Genomic DNA, 22,854 nt, shown 5'->3' with positions numbered 1-22,854 from the left:
CCAGGGCCTGAACAAAAACCATCAAGTCACCTATGATTTGGCTCAGGTTTAAACCCAGGACTCCAGAAATAACATGTTAGTGCAGTCATTAATCCAGTGCACCATCTAACCCATCAACACAGATTTTTAAATGTATAAAACACTGTATTTTATTATATATAAAAGCAAAGCTAATCAAAAGGAAGGTGAACTATGAACCTGGTCACATAATTCAACAGTATCATGGCCTCCAAAAGACCTCAGAGGCTATACTAACCTAACAAGGTTTGATGACATACAGTACCCTTCACTTTGCTTGTGGGAACCCCGAGTCACACAAAAGGCATGACTTAAACGAAGCTGCAAACTGCTCGGAGTTCCCGAAGTTTCCTCATTTTTTTCACCTGCCGCTTTGGATAAGCTGAAATTTTAGACAAAAGACGATGCACTATAATTGGAGAATGAAGATTAAGGAAAATAGACAAAAAAACATTTTACTAGGGTGCAACTAATGATTGTGTGAATGGTGCATCTACTGGATCCTGCACTCTAAAGGACTCAGCTATATCAAGATCTGTGAAAAAGGAAAAACTGAAAGGGCTGAAAGGTGCCACTTAGGCTTAAGACCACATGCAGGATAAGTAGGATGGGTCTTATGGTGAGTCACGTGTTGAGGAAATCCCTCATGTCCAACCTCCACCCTTTTTGAAGCCTTTAAAAGCAAAGTGATATCTTTAAACCCTTGTTCTCCTTTTATTACTGAAAATCTTGATACATTTAAGTCTTTTGGAATGTGGTGCCAAAAGGAGTTCTGTGAGGAATGTAGATCAACAAGCTACGCAACGGGTACTGTATTTCATAGGGGAGAAAACAACCACCTATTCATGATATTATCTGGCATCTTGCAAGGAGAAGGCTAATGAGCATGCAGAAAAAAATGAGGCATTGCAATCAATTGTGTGTGAAATTATGTAATTACAGCAAAATGTGAGGAAAAATTAAACAGCAGGCCTTATGCACAGCTGACAAAAAAAGCTTTAAAAAGTTACCGCTGACGATCTGACTTGTAAGTGGCTGTCAGCTCGTCAAACATGGTGCTGTTCATTTCCATAAATGCCTTCAACACATTGTAGACTAAAGCCACAATAGCCCTGTGAAATATAAAAAAGATAAGGAATCTATTAGTTTCAGTTGAAATTGAATATGAACAAAAATAATTTACACACTTTCCTAAACTTTTCTTCTTGGAATTGCTGAACCTGATTCTAATCTCCTACTAGTTATAGTGATGTAACTTCTTTGACTTCAGTGAAGTTACTCCTAATTAACATACTTATGTGAAGTGAGAATCAGGCTCTCATTTTTTATCATTTGAATGAAGAGAACAAATCCCCACTTGTTACATGTAACAACAGATAGCTAACACATACAACTGCAGATACCTCACTATGCAGTGCAGCAATTCTGAGTGTAATCCAATGATCAGAATTGTTATTCTAGCAGAAGTAATTAAAATCTAAACATCAAATGTGAATGATGCACAGAAAAAAAGGTTCAATAGATGCCTTTGAATAGAGTATGAATATCTCAAAGTAAAGAACCCAAGTATATGTGAAAGATTCCCTTGGATTTGTACGTTTCATGATTGTCATAAACAGATAAGAAAAGTTAATAGCACAGAAGTACTTTATATCTCTTTGACTATAAAGGGTTAACAAGTAGGCCTGGCTGTCACCTGACCAGAGAACCAATCAGGAGACAGGATACTTTCAAATCTTGAGGGAGGGAAGTTTCTGTGTGTGCTGTTAGTTTTTGGTTCATTGTTCACTTGGGGGTCAAGAGGGAAGATGTGCAACTGGTTTCCTCCAATCTCCTGGAATACAAGTTACGTTATAAAGTCCAAATGGAAGTACTAGTAGATGGCGAGTTAGGTGATGTTGTTTTTCTTTAATTGAATTGCATTTGGCTTGAAGAGGTTTCATGTTATATTTGGCTGAAGGTTTAAATTTGATGTATTTTTTTGCTGAAGGATTTCATTATTTTTGTACTTAAATTACTTAGGCTGGGAGGGTTTCCAGCCTATAGACTAAAAACCTGTATCTAATCATTTTAATTTACAAGATAATTTTTTATGTTTTTTCTCTATTAATTAAAAGTTTCTTTTAAGAACTGATTGTTTTTTTTAATGCTGGGGTGAGACCCAAGGACTTGGTCTGGGATTCACAGGGAATTTGGCAGGGGAAGGAGGAAGGAGAGAGAAGGCTATATTTCTCTCTCTGTGCCAGGAATTACTTTCTCTCGCAGGAAGAGTCTGGGATTGGGAAAGAGAAGGAGGAGGCAGGTGGAATTGTCCTCTCTGTTTGTGGATCAAGGAGTTTGAATTCACAGTGCTCATTCCGCGGGACCGGGAGGGGAAACCTGGGAGAGGCAACGGTGGGGGAAAGGGTTTACTTTCCTGTGTTAAGATCCAGAGGGTCTGGGTCTTGGGGTTCCCCGGGCAAGGTTTTGGGGGGACCAGAGTGTACCAGGCACTGGAATTCCTGGTTGGTGGCAGCGCTACAGGCTCTAAGCTGGTAATTAGCTTAGAGGAATTCATGCTGGTACCCCATCTTTTGGATGCTAAGGTTCAGAGTGGGGAACTGTACCATGACAATGATCATTTCACTTTAGTACATGTAAAAAGAAAACAAGTCCATTGGAAAAAGAAAAAATCTTTGAGGAAGAATTCTAAGAAACAAAACTTTATCACAAATTTTCACAGTACAGGAGTGCAGTGTGCATGCTAAAAATGATCCCAGCATTACATTTTGTGATGTGATTACTAAATGCTATCCACCAACCCCCAGACATGTTCTGTGACCAAGGTAGTAAATGGGTGACATCTAATTATAACGGTACATCTAATTAAATGTTTCCCTAGACCAGTGGTTTTCAAACTCTTTTTCTGGCAACCCAGTTGAAGAAAACTGTTGATGCCCATGACCCAACAGAGCTAGGGATGAGGGGTTTCGGGTGTGGGAGGGGGGCTCAGGGCTGGGGCAAGGGTTGGGGTGTGGGAACGGGTCAGGACTCTGGACTGGAGGTACGGGTTCTGGGCTGGGGAGGTTGGGGTACAGGAGGGGGCTCAGGGCTGGGGCAGGGGATTGGGGAGTGGGCTTATGTCCAGCAGCTCCTGGTCAGCGGCACAGCTGGGATGCAGAGGCAGGCTTCCAGCCTATCCTGGCACCACTGACCACACTGCGCCCCGGAGGCGACCAGCAGCAGGTCCAGCTCCTGGGCGGAGGCACACAAGCAGCTCCACGTGGTTCTTGCCTGCAAGCACCATCCCCCCAATTCCCATTGGCTGGACCTGCTGCTGGCCACTTCCAGGGCACAGCGTGGTGTCAGAACAGGTAGGGACTACTAGTTCTTACTGGTCAGCTGCTAGGGTCCCTGGGTGCTGAGCAAGGCGACTCAGTGCCTTGCGACCTGAACTTTGAAAACCACTGCCCTAGACTATTGTAAAAAACACACACACACACACACACAAAACCAGATAAATAGGACAGGTACATCATCCTGATCATGTCAAGATGAAAATGTCTTTTTTTAATAGTGTACAGCAGCAGTGGAGTTTGAGAATGTAGGTTTTCTCTATATTAGCAAATAACTTGGATCTCGCTGTGAGCTAACTGTTGATTAATACCGACTTAATAGCTGTCATTGTCTTTGAATACACTTCTAAAAATCTACTGAAATGTGTGCGCACCGGCTACTGTTTACAAAAATGCTGCTGCCACTGATTATATGACACCACTCAAAATATTATTATGTGTCTACAGAGATGTCTTAAGATCAAGGGGTATGTCCACGCTAATTTACAGTTAGACTTATCATGTAAACCAGTTTATAGAAATGTATTGACAGAGCACTAGAAACGTTTGGTACGTGACATTTCTTCTTGGTAATTATGCAATATTTTATTTCTACTGTTTTTGTTATTTATGATGAAAAAATAAATACAAAAATTTAAAAAATATTACATTAGCTGCCTTAACATATTTTGGAAATAAAACAATCTGCACTGCTTTTTTTTTTTTTTTTTAACAGAGTTCAGATTTTGTGCATGTCTCAGATAATTTAACAATATTCTGAGCCAAATTCAGCTCTGGTTTAAATCCCATTGGCTTTAATAGAGTGGCAGCTGTTTACATCAAGTCTGAATTTGGTGCTATTTCATGTTTTCTTTATCTGGAATTCCAGGGTTGAATATATAGGTTTCAGCAAGTGGACAGATGAAAGAGAATGCCAAAACTTACGGATTCCAGTGTTCTTTGGAAATCCTATAAAGACTGGAAAACATGATGGGAAGTATAACGTTGGAGTTCTCTTCTATCAAACTCATGATGTATTCATTATTCCAATAATACAGCGCCCTTTCTGCCACCTTTGATGGAGAGGGAGGAACAAAACCCATTAGCAAAAAATCCGTAATCTACAAATTTGCTATATTTTACAGAAAATATGCTACAAAACAAATAGCATCAGAGCCAATCAATGGGTAATCATTACTTTCTAAATGAAATCTCTATTTTATTCAGGGCATAACTTGTTTTAATGTAAGGTGGTCTTTTAAGGTAAATATAAAATAAATTTAAAACATGATTAATGTTAAAATTAATGTGTAAGTATTCAGTGTCTGATTTCATTGTAATTTCTTATTTGGTGAAAGGTTATGTATGAACTAAAATCTATTTGGATCACTTTTATGGTCAGAGTCATATGACCTGAACCCAGGGTAAGTGCAGAGTACTTGCTTCAAATCTTTGTCTCCCAGAGAAATCAAAGGGAGTCAAAAGTATGGAGTATCTCACAAGAGGTGCTCAACATTTGGCAGGATTGAAGCCCAGGGCAAGAGGGGATTGGACTAAGGTGGCTTTAAGCTAGGATTGCACCCTCCTGATTCTAGGCTACTCTAGGGGCTAGAGCAGCTGCTGGGATAATTCAGACTGCCCTGAGGGGCCCTCTGAGTTGCAGCAGCCTCCATGCCTACCCCGACAGGTAAGGAGCACTGCTTAGAATCACTGAAGCACTGCATCCTGTCACCCTGCCTCTAACATGCCCTTTCCCTCAACCCACCTTAGCCCTCCTTTCAGGGCCGGTGCAACCATTTAGGCGAACTAGGCGGTTGCCTAGGGTGCCAAGATTTGGGGGCGCCAAAAAGTGGCGCCCCCCCAAATTTTTTTAAATGGTTGCAGCCGTGCTTGCTGGAGGGGCTGAGCTGCTGCAGCAGCAGCTGCCTTGCCGCCGGCCAGCCCAGGTGTCCCCTGGGTCAGGGCGCCGTCAGTCAGCGCGCCCCTGAGGTCAGTGCGCTGCCGCGCAGCCAGGGTGTCCCCTGACCCGGGGTCAGCGAGCCGCCGCCGCAGCCGGTGTCCCCCGCCCCCGGGGTCAGCGAGCCGCCGCAGCCCAGGGCGCCCCGCCCCCGGGTCGTGAGCCGCCGCAGCCCGGCAGCCCAGGGCGCCCCAGGGTAAGCGACCGCCGCCAAGCCCGGCAGCCCAGGGCGCCTCCCCCACCCCCCCGGGTCAGCGAGCCGCCGCCGTGACCCAGCAGCCCAGGGTGCCCCCCCCGGGATCAGGGAGCCGTGACACCCGCGCGTGGAGCGGCGAAATGTCCCAGCGCCTAGGGCGCCAGAAACCCTAGCGCCGGTCCTGCCTCCTTTACCTTGAGATGCAAGTTTTGTGCTGTTATGTGAATGGACTCTAAGATCTCATACTTGGAGTCTCATCTTTTTTCTATTTCAGTCTTTCCTGAGTGTAGGGACTGCTACTGTAACAAACCCGTCCATGGATATATAAACAGTATGTTCTAATCAGCACAATGCAAACCCTTAGAAACTATATTCCTGTTTTTAAAAAAGGTACTTGTATTACTGACCTGAAAGTGGGGACTCGAAACACACTTGGCAATTTGTTTAAATAAAGGTTCCTGAATTTTGACAAATTGTGAAGGTTCAATCACATCCAAGATCTCCTCCAGCTCCCCAAGGAACATGACCTAGACACAAGTAATTGTTAAATTCAGAACTCCTCAACTCTTGTATTTGCAATTTATCGACTAAGTTTTCAAACAGGTCTCAACCCATCCTCTAATTCTACAGGCACAAACAACCGAATGTAGTCATCCACTTTATTTACTGATGAAGTCAGATAGTTAAGATATCTAAATTTCAGGATTTGCCCCCACAATTAACTGCAGGTGCAAAATTAGAGAACAAGTTTTCAAAATTTTGCACTCTAAGACTAAACACAATTAAACAACAGGAACCAATTTCTGTAGCTAAATTGCAATGAACTTAGAGCTAATCATAGTTCTATTCATACAGCAATAGGCATGTTTCTGTAGGTTACAAGTGCTATAAACCCCCCCACCCCCCTCCAATTTAGGCCCTAGTCCTACACACATCTTTCACATCCATATGACATATTTGTTCCTCTGGGAACAGAGAGGTTCAAACGACTCTGAAGTGCTGAAGGATTTGTGAAACAGCAATGGCTGCTAAGTGGGAGAGTGAACATAAGTAAGAGGGAGAAGACAAAACTACATTTGAATCATGGTTTAAAAAAACAAACAAACGCCTTTGACCTGCAAGGTGTTGAACATCCTCAACTTCTATTAGCTTCCATTCTCAGAATCTCATAGTATTAAATCCCAAACTGAGTGACTAATTCTATACTTAGTAGTTCCTCTGATCTACTATTATTTGCTGAACACCAACACATGTTTAGTGCTCTATTTACAGATTATAATGCATGGTCTTTGCCCTAAGGAATTTACAGATGACACTGGGTGAATTTCTGGTCCTAGTGAACACAATGGCAAAACTCTCATTGACTTCAATGGGTCAGGATTTTACCCTGCTAATTAAAGGATCCACCTTTAATTGCTTGTCTTTTGGGACAAAACAAAGATGCTCATGTTGTGCCCATAAATATCAGTGTGTAAACTCAGATTTGCAAAATCAGGTAATCATGCAACTAATTGCCAATCTACATTAGAAGCTAAAATACCTCTAGCCCAACTCTGAAAATGTAGGATTGACACAAACTGCTGCAACTTGTAATAGAATTTTTCCACATAAATCCACAACATTCACTTTTGCTCTCTTTATATGAAGAGTCACTCCCTTGTGAAAGAACACTTATATTGGCATACTACAATATAATGCTCATCTTGCCAAAAGAGCTGATGACTATCATTAGCTTGACACCTCTCTTTATTGTCAAAATTATGTCCAACACAGGACAGTCTGAACACAGATAATCACCTGTAGGAGCTAAACAGACACCAAAATCCACAAGAGCATTTAAGAGTTGCCTATATTATTTACCTGAAACTCTCTAGATGTTCCTGGGAGAAAAGTATCTTTAACATTTATCTGTAGAACTATCAAACTCCTTTATTAAAGTCTTAACAGCAACATAGAACTTACCTCTTTCTGACTGCAGGTTTTCGGCCAGAATTTCATTAAACCTCTAATGACCTGAATTACAAATGAGAAAGCAAATTTTACATTAAATTTTACAATTTCACAGCTAGGAAAACTGGATGTTTAAGATATAAAAAAACAATCAAAGAAATATTTACTGGCTCTGTGAGTGAAGGATCTTTCTCCAGAAACTGTACTATACAATATGCCAGCTGTGAAGGGGAAAAAATATATATACATGAAATTATGACATTTTTACTGAGAACTCAAAAGACATGTTCAGTATTAAAAAGAACAAGGAATCAGAATAGTTCATTATGCATATTATTCTAAATCATAAATCCTATTTTAAACTGTGAGTCAGGGGAATTTGCAACTGCACCAAGTCGCAGTTAACAGCAAAGAACAAACAAACGAAAAGTGAAGAAAGAATATATCCAAGTACATTTTGAAACCATTTGAATTTTATGGGTTCCAACTGTACTCATGTAAGCAACATTTTGAAAGGCTCATTGTTCTGTGAATGTGTTTCTTTTACACTTTTATCAGCATCAGCATAATGATAACTTACATGAGATGAGCCAACACAGCCAAAAACTGGCACAAAAGACTAAGAAACCGAGGCCAGAGTGCAGAAATTAGGATCAATTCAGAGCCAAAGTGCAAAGAGGGTGAGTGTTTAAAGAATTACTAAGATAGAAAGACTAGACAGATGACAGTGCAAGAATCAAAAACAACTGAGACCTCTGGCTGCAGAATCAGGGCCTGGATGAGTGGGCAAGATAGCCTCATTAGAGGGGAAGAAAGATTGGGAGTCTGGAGGAAAGCCTCCAGAGTTTCAGTGCTAGACAATATCTTACAGGTAGACAAAGGTTATCTGAAACCCAGATATCTATCTATCTATAAATTCCACCAGATTTATTCAACAGAATGTATTAAGTCTACCAAATACTTATCTGTTTCATTTTTATTTCACATGACAAAAGTTTTCTGCAGGGTTTTTTTTTTTTTTTCTCATTCAGATTTTTTTGGCTAAGCAAAAGATTTCCAAAGCAATCAAGCATACTGTTCTGTTTTAACCAAGCAGAAAATGTTTTTTATAATTTCTACCTGTGCATGGAAGAGTGATAAACTCCTGACAGTATGTAAAGGAATCAGCACCTTCACCAGAAACTGTTTATGCTCAGCTTTAAGAGGTAAAGCAAAACCATTGATAATACTAGAAACAAGAAAAGAAACACTGATTAGCGACATCACAGAAAATTTACTTGTGGTCTGAACAAGTAGTTTTTATCAAAGTAATTACACAAGAAGACAGACTGCAGGTAGTATCCTAATATGTGCTGAACCTTTGCACTAGCCACTGTTCAAGGTATAGTTTATTATAGTCATTGCTATATAGTTGTTATGCTCTGACATGAGAACAACTATGTGATCAGTCATATAGTTTTGTTGCCTAATATGTATGATCGTGCCTATTTGGTTGGTAAATTAATGAGTTTAAGATGCTCTTTGGTAACTGACTGTTGAACTAACTACAATTAGACTGACTAGCAACCCACTGAAACCAACACACTAATAACTGTTTAGTGTGCTCAAACAAAATTTGCAACGTACAAGTCAAAATGAAGTGCACAATGAACAATGTAAGAAAAAAATTGTACTTTGTAATGTGCACACAAATCCTCTTTGTAAAGAGGTATGCTAAGACTTAATCTGTGCTTAAAGTTAAGCATGTGCACAAGTTTGTTTTCAGGATCAGAGCTTAGGGTTATATTTTCCATTGACCCCTGAAATTTTCAGCATAGCTGTCTGAGATGGATTATTATATAAAGATGAATTTACCTTCCTAATATTTCCAGCAGTTCAGCTACACCATTGAAGTGTTCAGTTTCATAAACAAACCTATCAAATACAGTTAAAAAAAATTAATAAATAAATATTTAGTTTCTTAAAACATTTATAACCCAACACCGTTTCCCCCAAAAACTTACCGTAGAAAAATATTGTTAATCTGTTTTCGGATAAATGCTCTAAGACCAAGAAACTTGCCATAAATTCTGTGTAAGACTGTTTTTAGGTAGTCCCGTTCTCGAGGGTCTTCACTGTCAAACAGCTCCAAAAGCTGTTGTAAAAAAACAATTTAAGAATCAGATGACTAATAAGAAATGTGAACTGGCTTTATTTTAAAAATCTTACACAGTTTACATACGATAAGCTAGACTGCAAATTTGTTGCCTTCATTCTTAACAAAAATAAAATAAATATGCAATAAAAACTCTGTATTAAAAGAATTAAAATCTAAATAAATTAAAATAAAACTTTTGACAAATACAGAAACTGAAAAGGAGCTAATTAAACTCGAAAGGAGTCAACATAGAGATGAGGTATTCAGTCAACTGTGTGAAGACCAGCCAATGCACTCTTGTAGAAAATGTACTGTGGAGTGTTTATAACTCAAGTTGCCACAGTCAAGCCTGTAAATACATGAAAACATTTATCAATTATTCCAATTCTTTCTTGTTAAGCAGAGGACTTGGACTGGTGACATTCCAGAGATGGCAAAAAAAAAAAAAAAAAAAAGCTTAGTTGCAACATATAAATACTAATTCATTAACACAGTGATGTCAATTTAATGCCCAAAATTTTTAAGGGCCTGAACTGAGACAGGCATACACTGTACATATATGTAATGCATGACTTTTGAGCCCACTTCCGTTTTATGAACACTACCAACTCTCTCAAGCTGTTTTTTCTATTTTTAATTCAATTTCAAAACCTTTAAACAAACAGTTTGACTGATGTTTAGTCAGGGATTTTAAATATTATCCTCTAAGGAAAAGCTTCCCTTTCCCTATTGATTCCATCATCTCTCCCACATGCATCACTCCCACCACCCACAGTTGTTTACAATTCTGTACGTATACTTTATCTTATGTTGATTTCACAGTGGCTGCACTTAAAACATTTCTTTGATTCTACAATCTATTGGGTTGAGAGATAATCTCAGTGCTTAATATGGGGAATACCAATAAAACTGGTGATCTCTCACAAATCAGAGATTTTTTTTCCCAGTGTACCTATGGTATGCTCCTTGTTACTGGGACCATGTTGTTCTTAATTGTGTCTAAAATGTCACACCACCACATTTGATCTGAACAACAATAACTACAATAATAAAAAATATATGCAGATATAGAAGTATTACAGACAATGTATAGTTAGTGGAGGGAAAAATCTAATAAAATGTAATATTTACACTATAGAAAATAGTAATCTAAAAATAGTTTAAGAAACTGTATAATTGGGTTCCTGACTTTAGTCAGCCACAAGAAATTGCAGACACTTTCAAAAGTTCTCTAAAAAAGGAAAAGGAAAATCACAGTTTAAATAGATTCTTTTCAGCTGTTCAGTGAATATTAATTAACATATGGTTTTAGGGCATGTTACTGTATATACTTAGAAGGAAAAAACAACACAATCATATTATGATTGGCAAAAAACATTAAACTCTGACTTCAGGAGTATAATATTCTTATGTTTAAGAAGACATATCTAAGCAGATAGTGGAAGCTACAACACAACAACAGCGTGTTGTCAAAACAAAGTGGATGGGGGGGAATGACCAAGGTAAGCAATAAAGTGAAAAGAAAAATAATTCAATATGACAATTCAAAACACACTTCAGAACATAGGCAAGGCTTCAAGAAGAAAGCAAATATTTAGAGCCTTGGCAGTTGAAATCATCTGCTCTGACCGTAACAGACAGGATTTGGAGTAAAATAAAAAAATAAATAAGGAAATCTCAAAGTGACAACAATAAATAAAGCAGTATATTGTTGAGAACTAGGAGGAGTTGTCTCCTATTTGTGTGAACTACAAAGACTGTTCTCCAAAGAGCTGTGTCCGTTAATCAAAAGCTACCAGTGGAAACAAAACATTAAGTTGGATGGTAGAAAACAAATTCAAATTGCCTTAGATTTACTGAATAGTTATTTGTGTTTGACTGTACTGTACTTATTAACTGTCCCTTTAATATAAAAACATTAGTTACTTGGGCCCAGATTTTAAAGGTATTTCAGAATTGCTTCACTCAGCATTGCAACGCCTATCTGATTTAGGAGCCTAAATCTTATTTTCTTAAATGAATTAGGCACTTAGGAGTCCAAATCCCATCAACTATTAATGGAATTTTGGCTTCTAAGTGCCAAAATCACTTTTGAAAGTGATATTTAGGCTCCTAAATCAGTTTGGCTTTGCAACATGACTGCAGTAACGCCTAAATACCTTTCAAAATCTGGACCCTGATCACATAATACTTGTAATTCAAGGCTCTAATTCTGTAAAGAGATGCATACGTGCAGGTCACTTTGCCTGGACAGAGACTAAACACTGACAGGGCCCTGCACAGGGATCAACCTGCAACTGTCTTTGCAGGATTGGAGTCTTATATGACAGATGCTTGTAATGGGATGACTCACCATTAATTTACATGTTTCTACGGAACTAAAATATTAAAGTCTGGTATACGATCATCATAAATAGCTGACTATAACCCCCATCCTACTCACACACAAAAATCACAACTTTAAAGAATTTTTACAATCAAAGGTCAACAGCAGGTCAGCCAATCTTATCAGATTTCAATTAGGTGTCTTTTTAAGATAACATCTTGATTTTTAGTTCATATATTTGATATGGACTGCCTTTTATCCAGAACACCCTCCGCCCCCCAAATTTGTAACTTGACATTTCTCTCACAGTGATGGAAGGTTCTAACAATTTAAAAATAATATTGCTCTCTTTTACAAGGCAAACACTGTATGTATCAAAGCTCTTATCTGTAGAAATTAAGGTAATCTGAATCATCAATTCTAATGATCAGATTTCAGATGAGTGGAAAATAGTATGTCACAGGACCCATTTCATAGTCACATCCAGCTGGAAAGGTGGACTGATATAAGTAGTAAAATAATATTTTTTTCCCGATAACCTTAGTGATGTGTGTTCAATATTGCAGATTCTCCATGACCCCAGACTCTTGTACTTGCACTGATTTCATTCAATTCTATACTACATAGGTTCTTGTACTGCCATTATCACTGTAATATCTGAGTGCCTTCCACTAGCGCATTATAAAAAGTGACTAACAACTGTCACATGAGGTTCATTCTCTGTCTCATCCTTTCCTCAAGGGGAAAACTGTACTTGCAGAGTACTAGCATGTTTTGGCAGAGTATTTTGCTCTGTGTTTACATAAGAGTAGGAGAGCATCTTGAACTTAGAATGAAAGGTGGTGAAGTCTGTGACAGTCTTTAATTTGTGGGAGTTTGTTCCACAGTCTTAGACTGGCCCCTGCAAAAATTCTGTCTCCTGCACAGGTGAGCTTTACCCTTGTCGCATTATTGCCATCATAGTCCTGAACACGCTTATGGGCTTAGGCTGTTTTACTATAACTTCTCTTATCTCTATGGCACTTGTTTCACTATTTATTCTGCATCCACATATTGCACATTTTCTTTTCTACAACAATCACAGCATTCTCCTTGCACAATTCAGGGTATAAAAGAGAGTGAAGATAGGTACATGTTCAAGACCTGTGGTTTAGAACATTCAAGTCTGTGACAGATGCATGTGAGCTTCCTAACTGTTTTACTGCTTTGGATAGTTCCATAGCTTGTGATGATTAATACAGCATTCCCTGCAGTGAAGGATACGAAATGGCAATTTCATGAGGGAAATTATGAGTTTTGTCAGCTCTGTTAAAGAGGTTATACACAAAATCACTATGTTGAATTAGTTCTGCCCTAAAAGAAAAAACAAAACCCCACCAAATTACACATACATAAATAACTGCCTTCTCTTCCAAAAAATTCTAAATTTCACCTAAGAGAAAAAGCAGGAAATGTTGCAGTTACAACTGGATTTTGACTGCGAATTGGTTGTACAGGCAAAATGTTTAGATTTTCAGTTTTATTGCACAGATCCTCTTGGGAAACATTGTTTAGGCTTGTCAGTATCAATTTCAATTACAGGGCTCAAAACATAGTAAAAAGACATGTTCTGATATATGATGTCCAATTTGTCTTTAGGTTTTAACAAAATAACAAAGGGTTATTTTTAAGGACAGGTTGAATGATTTCCATAATTTGCATGATTATTATCAGAGGGGTAGCCGTGTTAGTCTGGATATGTAAAAGCAGCAAAGAAAACTGTGGCACCTTATAGAGTAACAGACATTTTGAAGTATGAGCTTTCATGACATGTATCTGATGAAGTGGGTATTCACTCATGAAAGCTCATGCTCCAAAACGTCTGTTAGTCTATAAGGTGCCACAGGATTCTTTGCTGCTTTTACATAATTATTATGGTACCTTTATACTAATTATAACTAGAAATGTGAAGTACAAATTGCTAAAGAGACACCTAGAGCAGAACATATTGGTAGGGGATACTTAATTGTTATGTCTCTTAGCAACCTCTGCCCTACATTCCAGAATAGATGTAAGACATCTTTCAAAATGTTAAACTCTAAACATCCAATGACACAGCACTAGGTTTGTAAATATGTACTGGTATTTTTCTCATTCTGAAATTAAAGCCATTCCTCACTAGGAATAACGTTATTAAAGTTTCTCAAATTTTAAAAACAAATTCAACAATGAAAACATAAGTAAAAGAATGTCATAGGTTAAAATTACCATGGAACAATATTCATTGAACAGGTTGAATTTTATAAAAGTTTCAGTTGCTGTCTAGTATAAATGTCTTATAGTAACCTAACAAATCCTTATAAAGTTATAATTCTAAAACCAAACTGACCTTAAATATACAATTGCAAGTGCAATATGGCTTTAATAGGCCAGTCAATTTTAAATGCGAAATTTACTTTTTACAAATTGAGGCTTAACTTGTGATTTAGACAAAACTTGAATTAATATTCATTCTATCTAAAAAAAGGTACACAGCTATTTTTAAGAAGTCTATCACCTAAACCAGAAGGCAAGAATAATCTGATTCTCAACAGGCATTGTGATATACTATCTCATACATATTTAAATGTGTACTATTTCTCATTTTAAAATTCCCTCTCCTAATAGTTACCGCTCTTTCATTTGGTATACCATTATGGATGACCAGATGCCAAAATCCTTCTTTTGATCCACATTCATACACTAGTGCAACATTATGAAAGGATGACAAAGGTGAGTGTCCTGAGGAAGAAGCATGAGAGATAAGCATACCTAGGATGCTGGGTAAGGGTAGAAACATATAACAAGAGTACAGAAGCAATGTTTCTCTAAAATGGAGAGTAGGGCACCAGGATTATCGCCACAATGATTTGGCTAGGTCTGAAGGGAAAAGAAGTGAACAGTAGTCTCATACCAAATATCCCCTAAAGAAAGCCTTGAAGCAAGCAACTTTGTCTTCTTGGATCTCCACAAGGCACAGAATGGTCACTCTAGGCAGATGAGCCATAGGCTGCAGTAGTGATCAGAGTCACCTCCAACTGAAATCATTGTTTAGCCACCTCTTCAACCCTGCTGATCAGTCAACATGAAGAGAGATACTGGCTTCCCTAGGCAGGTCTATTAGCTTAGGTTAGTAAGCCACTGCTGAATCTACCTTTGGGTGAGAGATCATAAGTTATGGAAGTCTGGGTGAAGAATATAGATTCTAAGGTTCTTTGGCAAGATGGGCATAAAAATCAAGAGAGACTCACCACATTTCCTTCATCATTATCCAGCAAGGCAGAATCAATTCTGAGGCCCTACTTTGGAGGAAAGAAAGCAGAGCCTCACCTCCTCCTCTGAGAATTTCTGAAGAGATAGTCAAGTTTTGCAACAATATGTGATTTAAAATACCCCCACCCCCCAGTCCTTCAGAGTGATCTTAGAGTTTGCTAAGGAATGGGGATGGGACTTCAACACAGCAGCAATTATTCTCCATCCTCTCCAGCAGACTCCTCTACCTAAAAGGAAGGAGGGAAAATGAAGAATTATGCTTTTTTTTGGCCCTAGGGTGGAAGAGACTATTGCGGGGGTTAGGGAAAGAAAGGGCTCTCTTGGGAAGCTTTTTCGGAGAATCCTTACTAGGCTGTTCATCATGGATGAAAAGACTTTCTCAAGAAGATGTGTGGGAAAGAGATCCTGGGAAAGGCAAAGTATCTCCTATCACTTCTAGCATGACTCCTATCTAACTCTTGGTCCTCCTAGAGGTTCTCTTTCTGGTTGTATTCAGAGTTTCCACACAAGTCCATGGTATGGGAGAGAAGCACAAAAGACAAACAAACCCACTGCTGAAAGTTGTAGGGAAGAGGCAAAGTAGGGTACTTTCGAGTCTTTTTCCTGGACAAAGTTTTCTTTACCTTCCCATATTATGCAAAGCTTTGCTGAGGTGTGGAAGAAAGCTAGTTCCTCAGAATGCACAGGGAAGCCAGCCTGCACACCAGAAAGACAAAGAACTAGGTGCAGAACTCCAGACTGGCTACCATTGGCAGGACTGACGGCCTCCTCAGTTGAGTCATGCTGGTGGCAACCACATCATCAGGATAGAACTAAACTGTCGAAGAATGGAAGTTTTTCTCCTCTCATTATTGATACTTCCCCTCCTGTGCTTCTAACAGACCTTGAACTTAACATGGCCTTTAGATTTATTTCCACCATAACCACTACAGCATCAGTGTTTTCAGTACAGCTCTAGGAATGAGTTTTCTTAATGAACTTTTGCCCTTTCTGCCAGCTCTCAAACAGCTATTCAGCCAGAATGAGAAAATATTTCCATATTTTAAAAGTAATATTTTAACAATTTTAAAGCCAGTCAAATTTCAGGCATAAACAAACAATCTCTATTTAATAGGTGTTTTTATACTCTATAAATACTATGTATCAAACTCTATGGCCAAACCTTTATTTTTAAACTGCCACAATTTCAATTGAGTTATGCAACTTGTAAGTCAAATTTCTTAAGTGAGTTAACAAAAAAAAATGTGGAGACAAAATTAAATGATGGCTAGACAGTCTCCTCCAGTGCCAGAAGGCATCATTGTGGATTACCTAGTCTGAACTTCTGTGATGGATCGATATTCCTCCCTCTGCTGGTCTGAATCTCTTTTACTATTACCCACTTATCCGTTATTGTGGAAGGGTGAAAGAGTTACACATTTTACTTTCGAATAAACTGGTTTTAGGAATAAAAAAAATCATTAATATTAAGTATCAAAAGCATGCTGACAGTTTTAAAGAAAATGAGCCTGCTTACCTGTAACACAAATTTCTGATCTATGTACTTTTTGGCAATGCTAGGTTGGAATTCTTGGCTTTCCAAAAATCGTATGAAAAACTCATATACAAGCTGCAAGAAACAAAATCACAGTTTATTCTATGATTTTATTTTATTTTTATTTGTAAAGTTTCCCAGCTTTTTTTCCTAATGCACTAGAATAGAAAATGCCTATGTTTTGAAAGACTTTATGGATATATTTTTTTTAAATTTATTAAAGTGTTACTTTAGAGCTAGAATTAATTACATAATCATAACTTGTTAATCTTGATCATTTGACCCTAAGTCAGAGGAATTTCATCTTGATTCCCATTAAGAACAGGCATTATCATCTTGTAATGCTTGTTCATTGAGTTGTACAGCTTTCTGGAGCAATTGGCAAGCACATTCTCACTGTTCTCTGGACTCCTGAAATCATACAAAATAAAGCCATTATGATTTTGAGAGGGTTGGTGAAACAGTATGGAAACATTTAATTGGAATAGAAACTGTTCACTGTAGCATTCTGCTACAGATTGAAACACTGCAGAGTAATGCAGAATGAGATCCAACTCGCTGAGGAGAATTAGGCCTGGACTAGAGATACTTGCTTTCACAAAAGTCCATATCTGCCTATATAATTCAGAAGGGACTGCAACTGACCAGACCCATTCAGATAGTATAATAAGCATGTAACAAGGCAGAAGGAAGCAAAGTGTAACAGATATTATCTATCTCTTTTAGAAAAGCAGCTATGAGTAGACAGATGAGTTGTAGACTGCTGTCAGTTCTCCCTATCACACCTTTCCTAGGAGACCAACCATTTTAAAATGTGCTCCCTTCCAGTTTTTGAAAGGATAAATATTGGTGTTGAGAGAAAAAGGCAAGCTAAAAATGAATTTAAAAGGAATCTACAGCTTTGCCATGCAAACTCTCCTATAGCATGATACTGTGGCTGCTTTGCCTTATTGAAAGTTAGCAATTTCTTCTTAAAGGAAACAACAGGGAGGTCAGAAGTAAGGAAAAGTGCAAGAACTCCATATAATTCAACAGTAGGTCAACAGGAAAGCACTTCTATCAACTCCCTGACAAGCAGTGAGGTTAGTTTTACTGTGTAAACCATCTATTTTCTAAGAAAATCTAAAGCCGCTCCCCTCCCTATCATGCTGACCAATATTGTCTCATTGTTTCCTTGTACTCTGCCATCTGTCTGTATCCATCTGTTGTCTTGACTTAAACTTAGATTGTAAACTCTTTATGGACAGAACTGTCTTTTTGTTCTGCGTCTATACAGCGCCCACCATCCCAAAGGATTTAATACACTATAGTATTTTTGTGAGATTTTAAGTACAAATGGAGAAAGGAGACAGTTTCTAAATTCTGGGATGAAAATATTGTGTGATTCATCAAATCTCTCACAGGCAGAGCTGGAGCCCTGCATAAAAGTTTCAAATCAGTTCCTTACTCTAGGTAGAGATCAATCATACCCTTGTACTCATAGCAACTCCCAGTTTCCTCCCTCTTTCTCTGGTGTTTGGGCTCTGACTTGTTCTAAACTGGAAAGAGGAGAACCCAATTTACCTGTGACATAAATGGACATAGCCCCTTTGATATCAACGGAACGCATAATTACTTCTGCCAGCGCTGAATTTGGTCCAGAAGCTTCTGACCGTCTCTGTGAAATGAGTTTGTTTTCCTGTACATTAAGGATATTTGGCACTGATATTTGAAGGCATACCTATACATCCCACAAGGAGGATGTATAGCAGAGAGAGTACGCTGTGCTCTGCTATGAATTCCTGAAGACAAGGCTATACATTGTTAGGAGGGAAAAGGGAAGTAGACTAACATTTATATTCTCTCTCATCCTCCTGACTAGCAACAAGGGCTCATGTATGCTTCTTCTGCATAGTAGCAATTTTCTAATGGCCCAGCAGAGCAAAACTGACTAAGATCACATTAGTTTCATTCCACTGCTCCTGCAGAAGCTGCTAAGAAGTACCTTGTACAAGTGCAGGACAGGTGCAATTCTCTACAATATTTTTTTTAATGCGGTGAAGGAAAATAGGAAAATATGGCCACTCTCAGTCCTGAGCAGAATTTAAGTCCCTGACTTGATCAGGAAGGTCCTGAAAACATTACAAAGGCTCTTTTATCTTCATAGGTACTCCAGCTGTAGCAAAGAGCAGTGTTAGGAAGGTATAACAATGATTTCTATATCTTATGAACCAATTCAAATGGCGTAGGGAAACATCACACATATCAAGTAGTGATACAGATTTGTTCTCAGATTATATTTAATAATTTTAATACCTGTAAATGTGGCCATGATGCCTCAAGGGTGGGTTCATCTTCTTCTGGATCAAATTCATTGCTGTCACTGGGTGGGAGAGTTCTAAATATATTGCAAGATACCTAAAAAGCAAAAGAAAAGAAAAGAAAATTAAGAGCTGCTTCTGAAATAGTAGTCATTTCCAGGCACCAGAACTCTGTTTACGTATACTCTATATATCCACTATGGATGAGAGACTGGCAGCACTTCTTTTGCTTAATTCACATTAGAAATTGTGCAGTATTAAGTAACCTAATGAACTTGCTGCCTGCCACGGTCTCCTCTTCCTTAAAAAACTTTGTCCCTTCTTCACAATGGTGTTCCAAGAGCACCTCACAGCCTGCCACTTCACTGATTGCCTCTGTTTCTCCCTTGAAGAGCCCTTCATCTCCTTACTCCCAGCCCAGCTGAGCAAAATTCAAACAAAGGGCAATAATCTGAAAAGTCTAGGGCATGGGTATTCAGAATCAATAGGAATGCGCTATAAGCAGATGTTAAAATATGAGGGTTTCCACATAACCTTGTTATTTTCCTTCACAGAGAGAGAATATTAGTGGGATGTAACAGGGAGTCTCATTTGGCATAGTTTCTAGTGTCTCTGCACACTTAGTACTAAGTTGTATATTTGGCACAAATTGGGAGCAATAAATACTATTTGCTTGTCACTTATCACATATTTTAGTTCATGGAGGTTTTGTTCTACTTAAACCTAATTAGAAGTGCTTTGCTGAGACTGCCTGGCTTACTGAGGCAGCTTTTCTAGGTTAATTACACTACTGAATGTGGTGAAAGCTTTGTACAACAGCTAGGATAAATTGCAATCTTTTCCCTCTTCTCTGGTGTTCATCCCAGACCTAACTGGCTTATCAAATAGGTGAAAAACAGCAGCATGTTATGTCCTGATCCAGTCTATGCATGACTCCCACTGATCCCCTTTATCCTCTCTGGATAAACTAAGCAGAGGTTTTGTTGAAGGTTGTGAGATACACAATGAATCTTTCTTGAACATTCTTGTCTCTGTACCCAGCTTTTTACTCTTGTAATTCAGTGACCTGCGATAAATCAGAAGAAAGTTTCAAAAGTAGATCTGCAAGTTAAATTACCAATATACTGAAAATATAACATGCAGAGTTACTTTAATGTCAAAAGCATAAAAACAATCAATACGTTGTTAAAGGCAGCATCATGTATACTTCAGTTCACAAATTACAAGAGGTACTAGTAAAAGATTTAACTACGAAAAAAGAAAAGGAAGTGGAACAAGGAAAAAAGCAGGAACGCTGAAACAGTGCAAGACAGCGTGGGACACTCGTAAACAGAACAAAGAGAAGAAAAAAGGAGCATCAGTAACAACTGACGGAGAAGGATTAATAAAGCAATCAGTGAATAAAAGTGTGGAACAGAGGAAACAGATGGGTTATGACTGGACTTTCTTCTTCTCACCACAAGAGGGTGTGTTTAGCTACAGTAATAGTGAAGCATAGTGACTTTTACTGCAGCTTTTGATATACACAAATCTTTGCTTCCAGTCACATGGCATTCAACACTGACAGATGTGGCGATTAGTAGCGTGCACCCTGTTATGTGATAGTAGATACTGGATTCAATGTATACTTGCTAACTGGTTACTAGCATTTATCATGAGTCATTCTCCATGTGAGCTTTGGGGATTTTTGGGGGTTTATTTTTGGGGGATACAGAGGTTATTGTTTTTTAAGTTCAACTTGGTACTGTTCACTTACAAGATCCTCCATGACACAGTTTCCAGTCTCATCTGGATCATAAATGGGTTGCCCATCACTGCTCTAACTACTAGAAGCTGGGACTGAACAACAGGGGATGGGTCACTTGATAAATTGCCCTCATCTGTTCACTCCCTCTGAAGCATCTGGCATCAACCACAGCTGGAAGACAGGATACTGGGCAAGATGGATGATTTGTCTGACTCAGTATGGCCAGTCTTATGTTAAGCTAAAAAATTATATAACGTATTTAGACATATCAGCTGCCCTTTCTTTGAATAACTATGTCTTTTTTAAAAAAGGATTTCTATACAGACATTGAATCAACAAACTTTCTCAGTTCTGACACAACAGCATTTCCTTATTAGCATACTATTGTTAAATGCAAAGCAATTTAAATTTCATGGATCATGGGATATTTAATGTCCAACTAATTTTACTTAAATTAAGATCTCATTTTAGTTATACCGAATGATGCTAGGTTTCCAAAGAGTGATCAAGAACTCTTCAAGATAGCTGTATTCTTCTTTATTATTCAAAACATGATCACACGTCAAACCTTATATAGAGTCAAAGCAATTCATTCATTCATCAAAGTTGCATGTCAAGATGGAATCATTTAATTATTATTCATAAATTTATTACAGCAGTGTTATCTAGTATTACTACAGTTATGCCACTATTTCCATTACAAACCCACATTTGTGGGCAACATACCACATCACTGGGAAAGTACTTATTGAACCACTGTTAACAAAGCATCTGCACAGTTCTACATATTGTATGCAACACTTGTACTGAAAAATTACACCTATTCCAAGTACATGGAAGCCATAAACAGGGTTACCGGAAAAAATGAGGGCTCACTGTCTTATTGTTCTTTAGTACTTGATGAGATGAAGACAAACAATGGGCAGAGTTTGAGGGCATAAACCAACTATTTGGGTGCTGAAATCACATTCTTGAAAGACAAGTAACCTATCTTGCAACTCTAAAACTAACTAGCAACTGGAAAAGAGACTGGGCAAGACTGAGTGCACATATCTTCCCACTACCAGTAAACAGCAAATGTTAACTTGTTAAAAATAATGGTAAGTTAAAAGAGAAAGCACAATATTTCAGAATCAAAAGGGTCTGATCTGTAGGAAATGAAATAAGTGTAAGTCCTATGCGTAGAGGGCCTGGACCTTTTAAAAAGGAAAACAAATATTGACGCATTTATCTGTGCTGATTGCTGGAGCAAGAAGTGGGAGAAAAAGGTTTTCGCCACAACTAGTTAAAAGGCCAACACTGGCACCTGAATACTGTAAGCTTATTACAAAAGCAAAATTATTTTTGAATAAGCATATACTGTAAAATCCAAGTAAAGGCTGAGTGCCACATGCATAAAATGCATCCAAATCCACTTGTGCATGCAAGAAAGAGAGTAGATAAGAGTAAGTAAAAGGTACAACCACAACTGAAAAAGATGTGTAGTTTTCTCTAATTTTTCTTGTCCGCATTAGGAACGAAGAAGTTGATGTTATAAACAGAGGCAAAATTTAGATGTCTTGGTGAAGAAAACAGACAAACAAGTTATCCTGATGGTGAAGAGTTCCAATTGTCATTAAACTGATGTCCACAAGTAATCATAAGTCTAAAAAGATAATGTCAACTGTTACAGTAGGCACCTCATTTCTAAAATCAATGCCGTGGGGGCACTGAAGTGAACCAATCCTTGGAACATACTGTACTTCTTCTAAGTATCACGCAAAGGATTGAAATGCAGGCAACTGAAAGAATGAAGAATACTACTGCATGAATCATAAACACAGTGTAATGGTTCATTTACATGTAGCATCAATTCACAGCCTGTTTATTAGTCTGGAGCTGTTGAGATATAGATCTTTGACAATACAGTAGAATGGCTTCAAAGCAGAGATGCATGGGGAACAAAAGGGAAAATCTGTTTCAACACTTTTCCCAAGATTCCTCACCACAATCATTTTTTTTCTTTTTAAATTCCAACCAACTCTAATTTAGGGGGGAAAAAAAGCATGGGGGGAGTAAATTTCAAATAAAAATTTTTCCTGATT

At 38.2% G+C, this 22,854-nt stretch overlaps 1 protein-coding gene across 8 annotated transcripts in view; it reads right to left on the bottom strand.

Annotated features, from left to right (window-relative positions):
• Nucleotides 1-22,854, bottom strand: part of PPP2R5E (protein phosphatase 2 regulatory subunit B'epsilon) — a 131,977-nt gene that overhangs the window by 4,367 nt on the left and 104,756 nt on the right. For 2 of the 8 annotated variants that reach the window (XM_075065746.1, XM_075065748.1), the window contains exons 4-14: nt 19,019-19,120; nt 16,706-16,798; nt 9,439-9,569; nt 9,290-9,349; nt 8,555-8,663; nt 7,603-7,656; nt 7,448-7,498; nt 5,893-6,012; nt 4,278-4,405; nt 1,029-1,130; nt 257-400 (exon numbers count right to left, since the gene is read on the bottom strand). In XM_075065746.1, coding sequence (XP_074921847.1) covers nt 257-400; nt 1,029-1,130; nt 4,278-4,405; nt 5,893-6,012; nt 7,448-7,498; nt 7,603-7,656; nt 8,555-8,663; nt 9,290-9,349; nt 9,439-9,569; nt 16,706-16,798; nt 19,019-19,120 — 1,094 coding nt within the window. The remainder of the gene's footprint in view (nt 1-256; nt 401-1,028; nt 1,131-4,277; nt 4,406-5,892; nt 6,013-7,447; nt 7,499-7,602; nt 7,657-8,554; nt 8,664-9,289; nt 9,350-9,438; nt 9,570-16,705; nt 16,799-19,018; nt 19,121-22,854) is intronic. The other 6 variants (XM_032789182.2, XM_075065750.1, XM_032789183.2 and 3 more) reach the window with 5 other exon arrangements.

Source organism: Chelonoidis abingdonii, chromosome 4 (assembly GCF_003597395.2).
Source record: "Chelonoidis abingdonii isolate Lonesome George chromosome 4, CheloAbing_2.0, whole genome shotgun sequence".
Classification (NCBI taxonomy): Eukaryota; Metazoa; Chordata; order Testudines; family Testudinidae; genus Chelonoidis; species Chelonoidis abingdonii.
The sequence above is the reverse complement of the archived record's forward strand: the minus strand, read 5'-3'. Positions and strand labels throughout refer to the sequence as shown.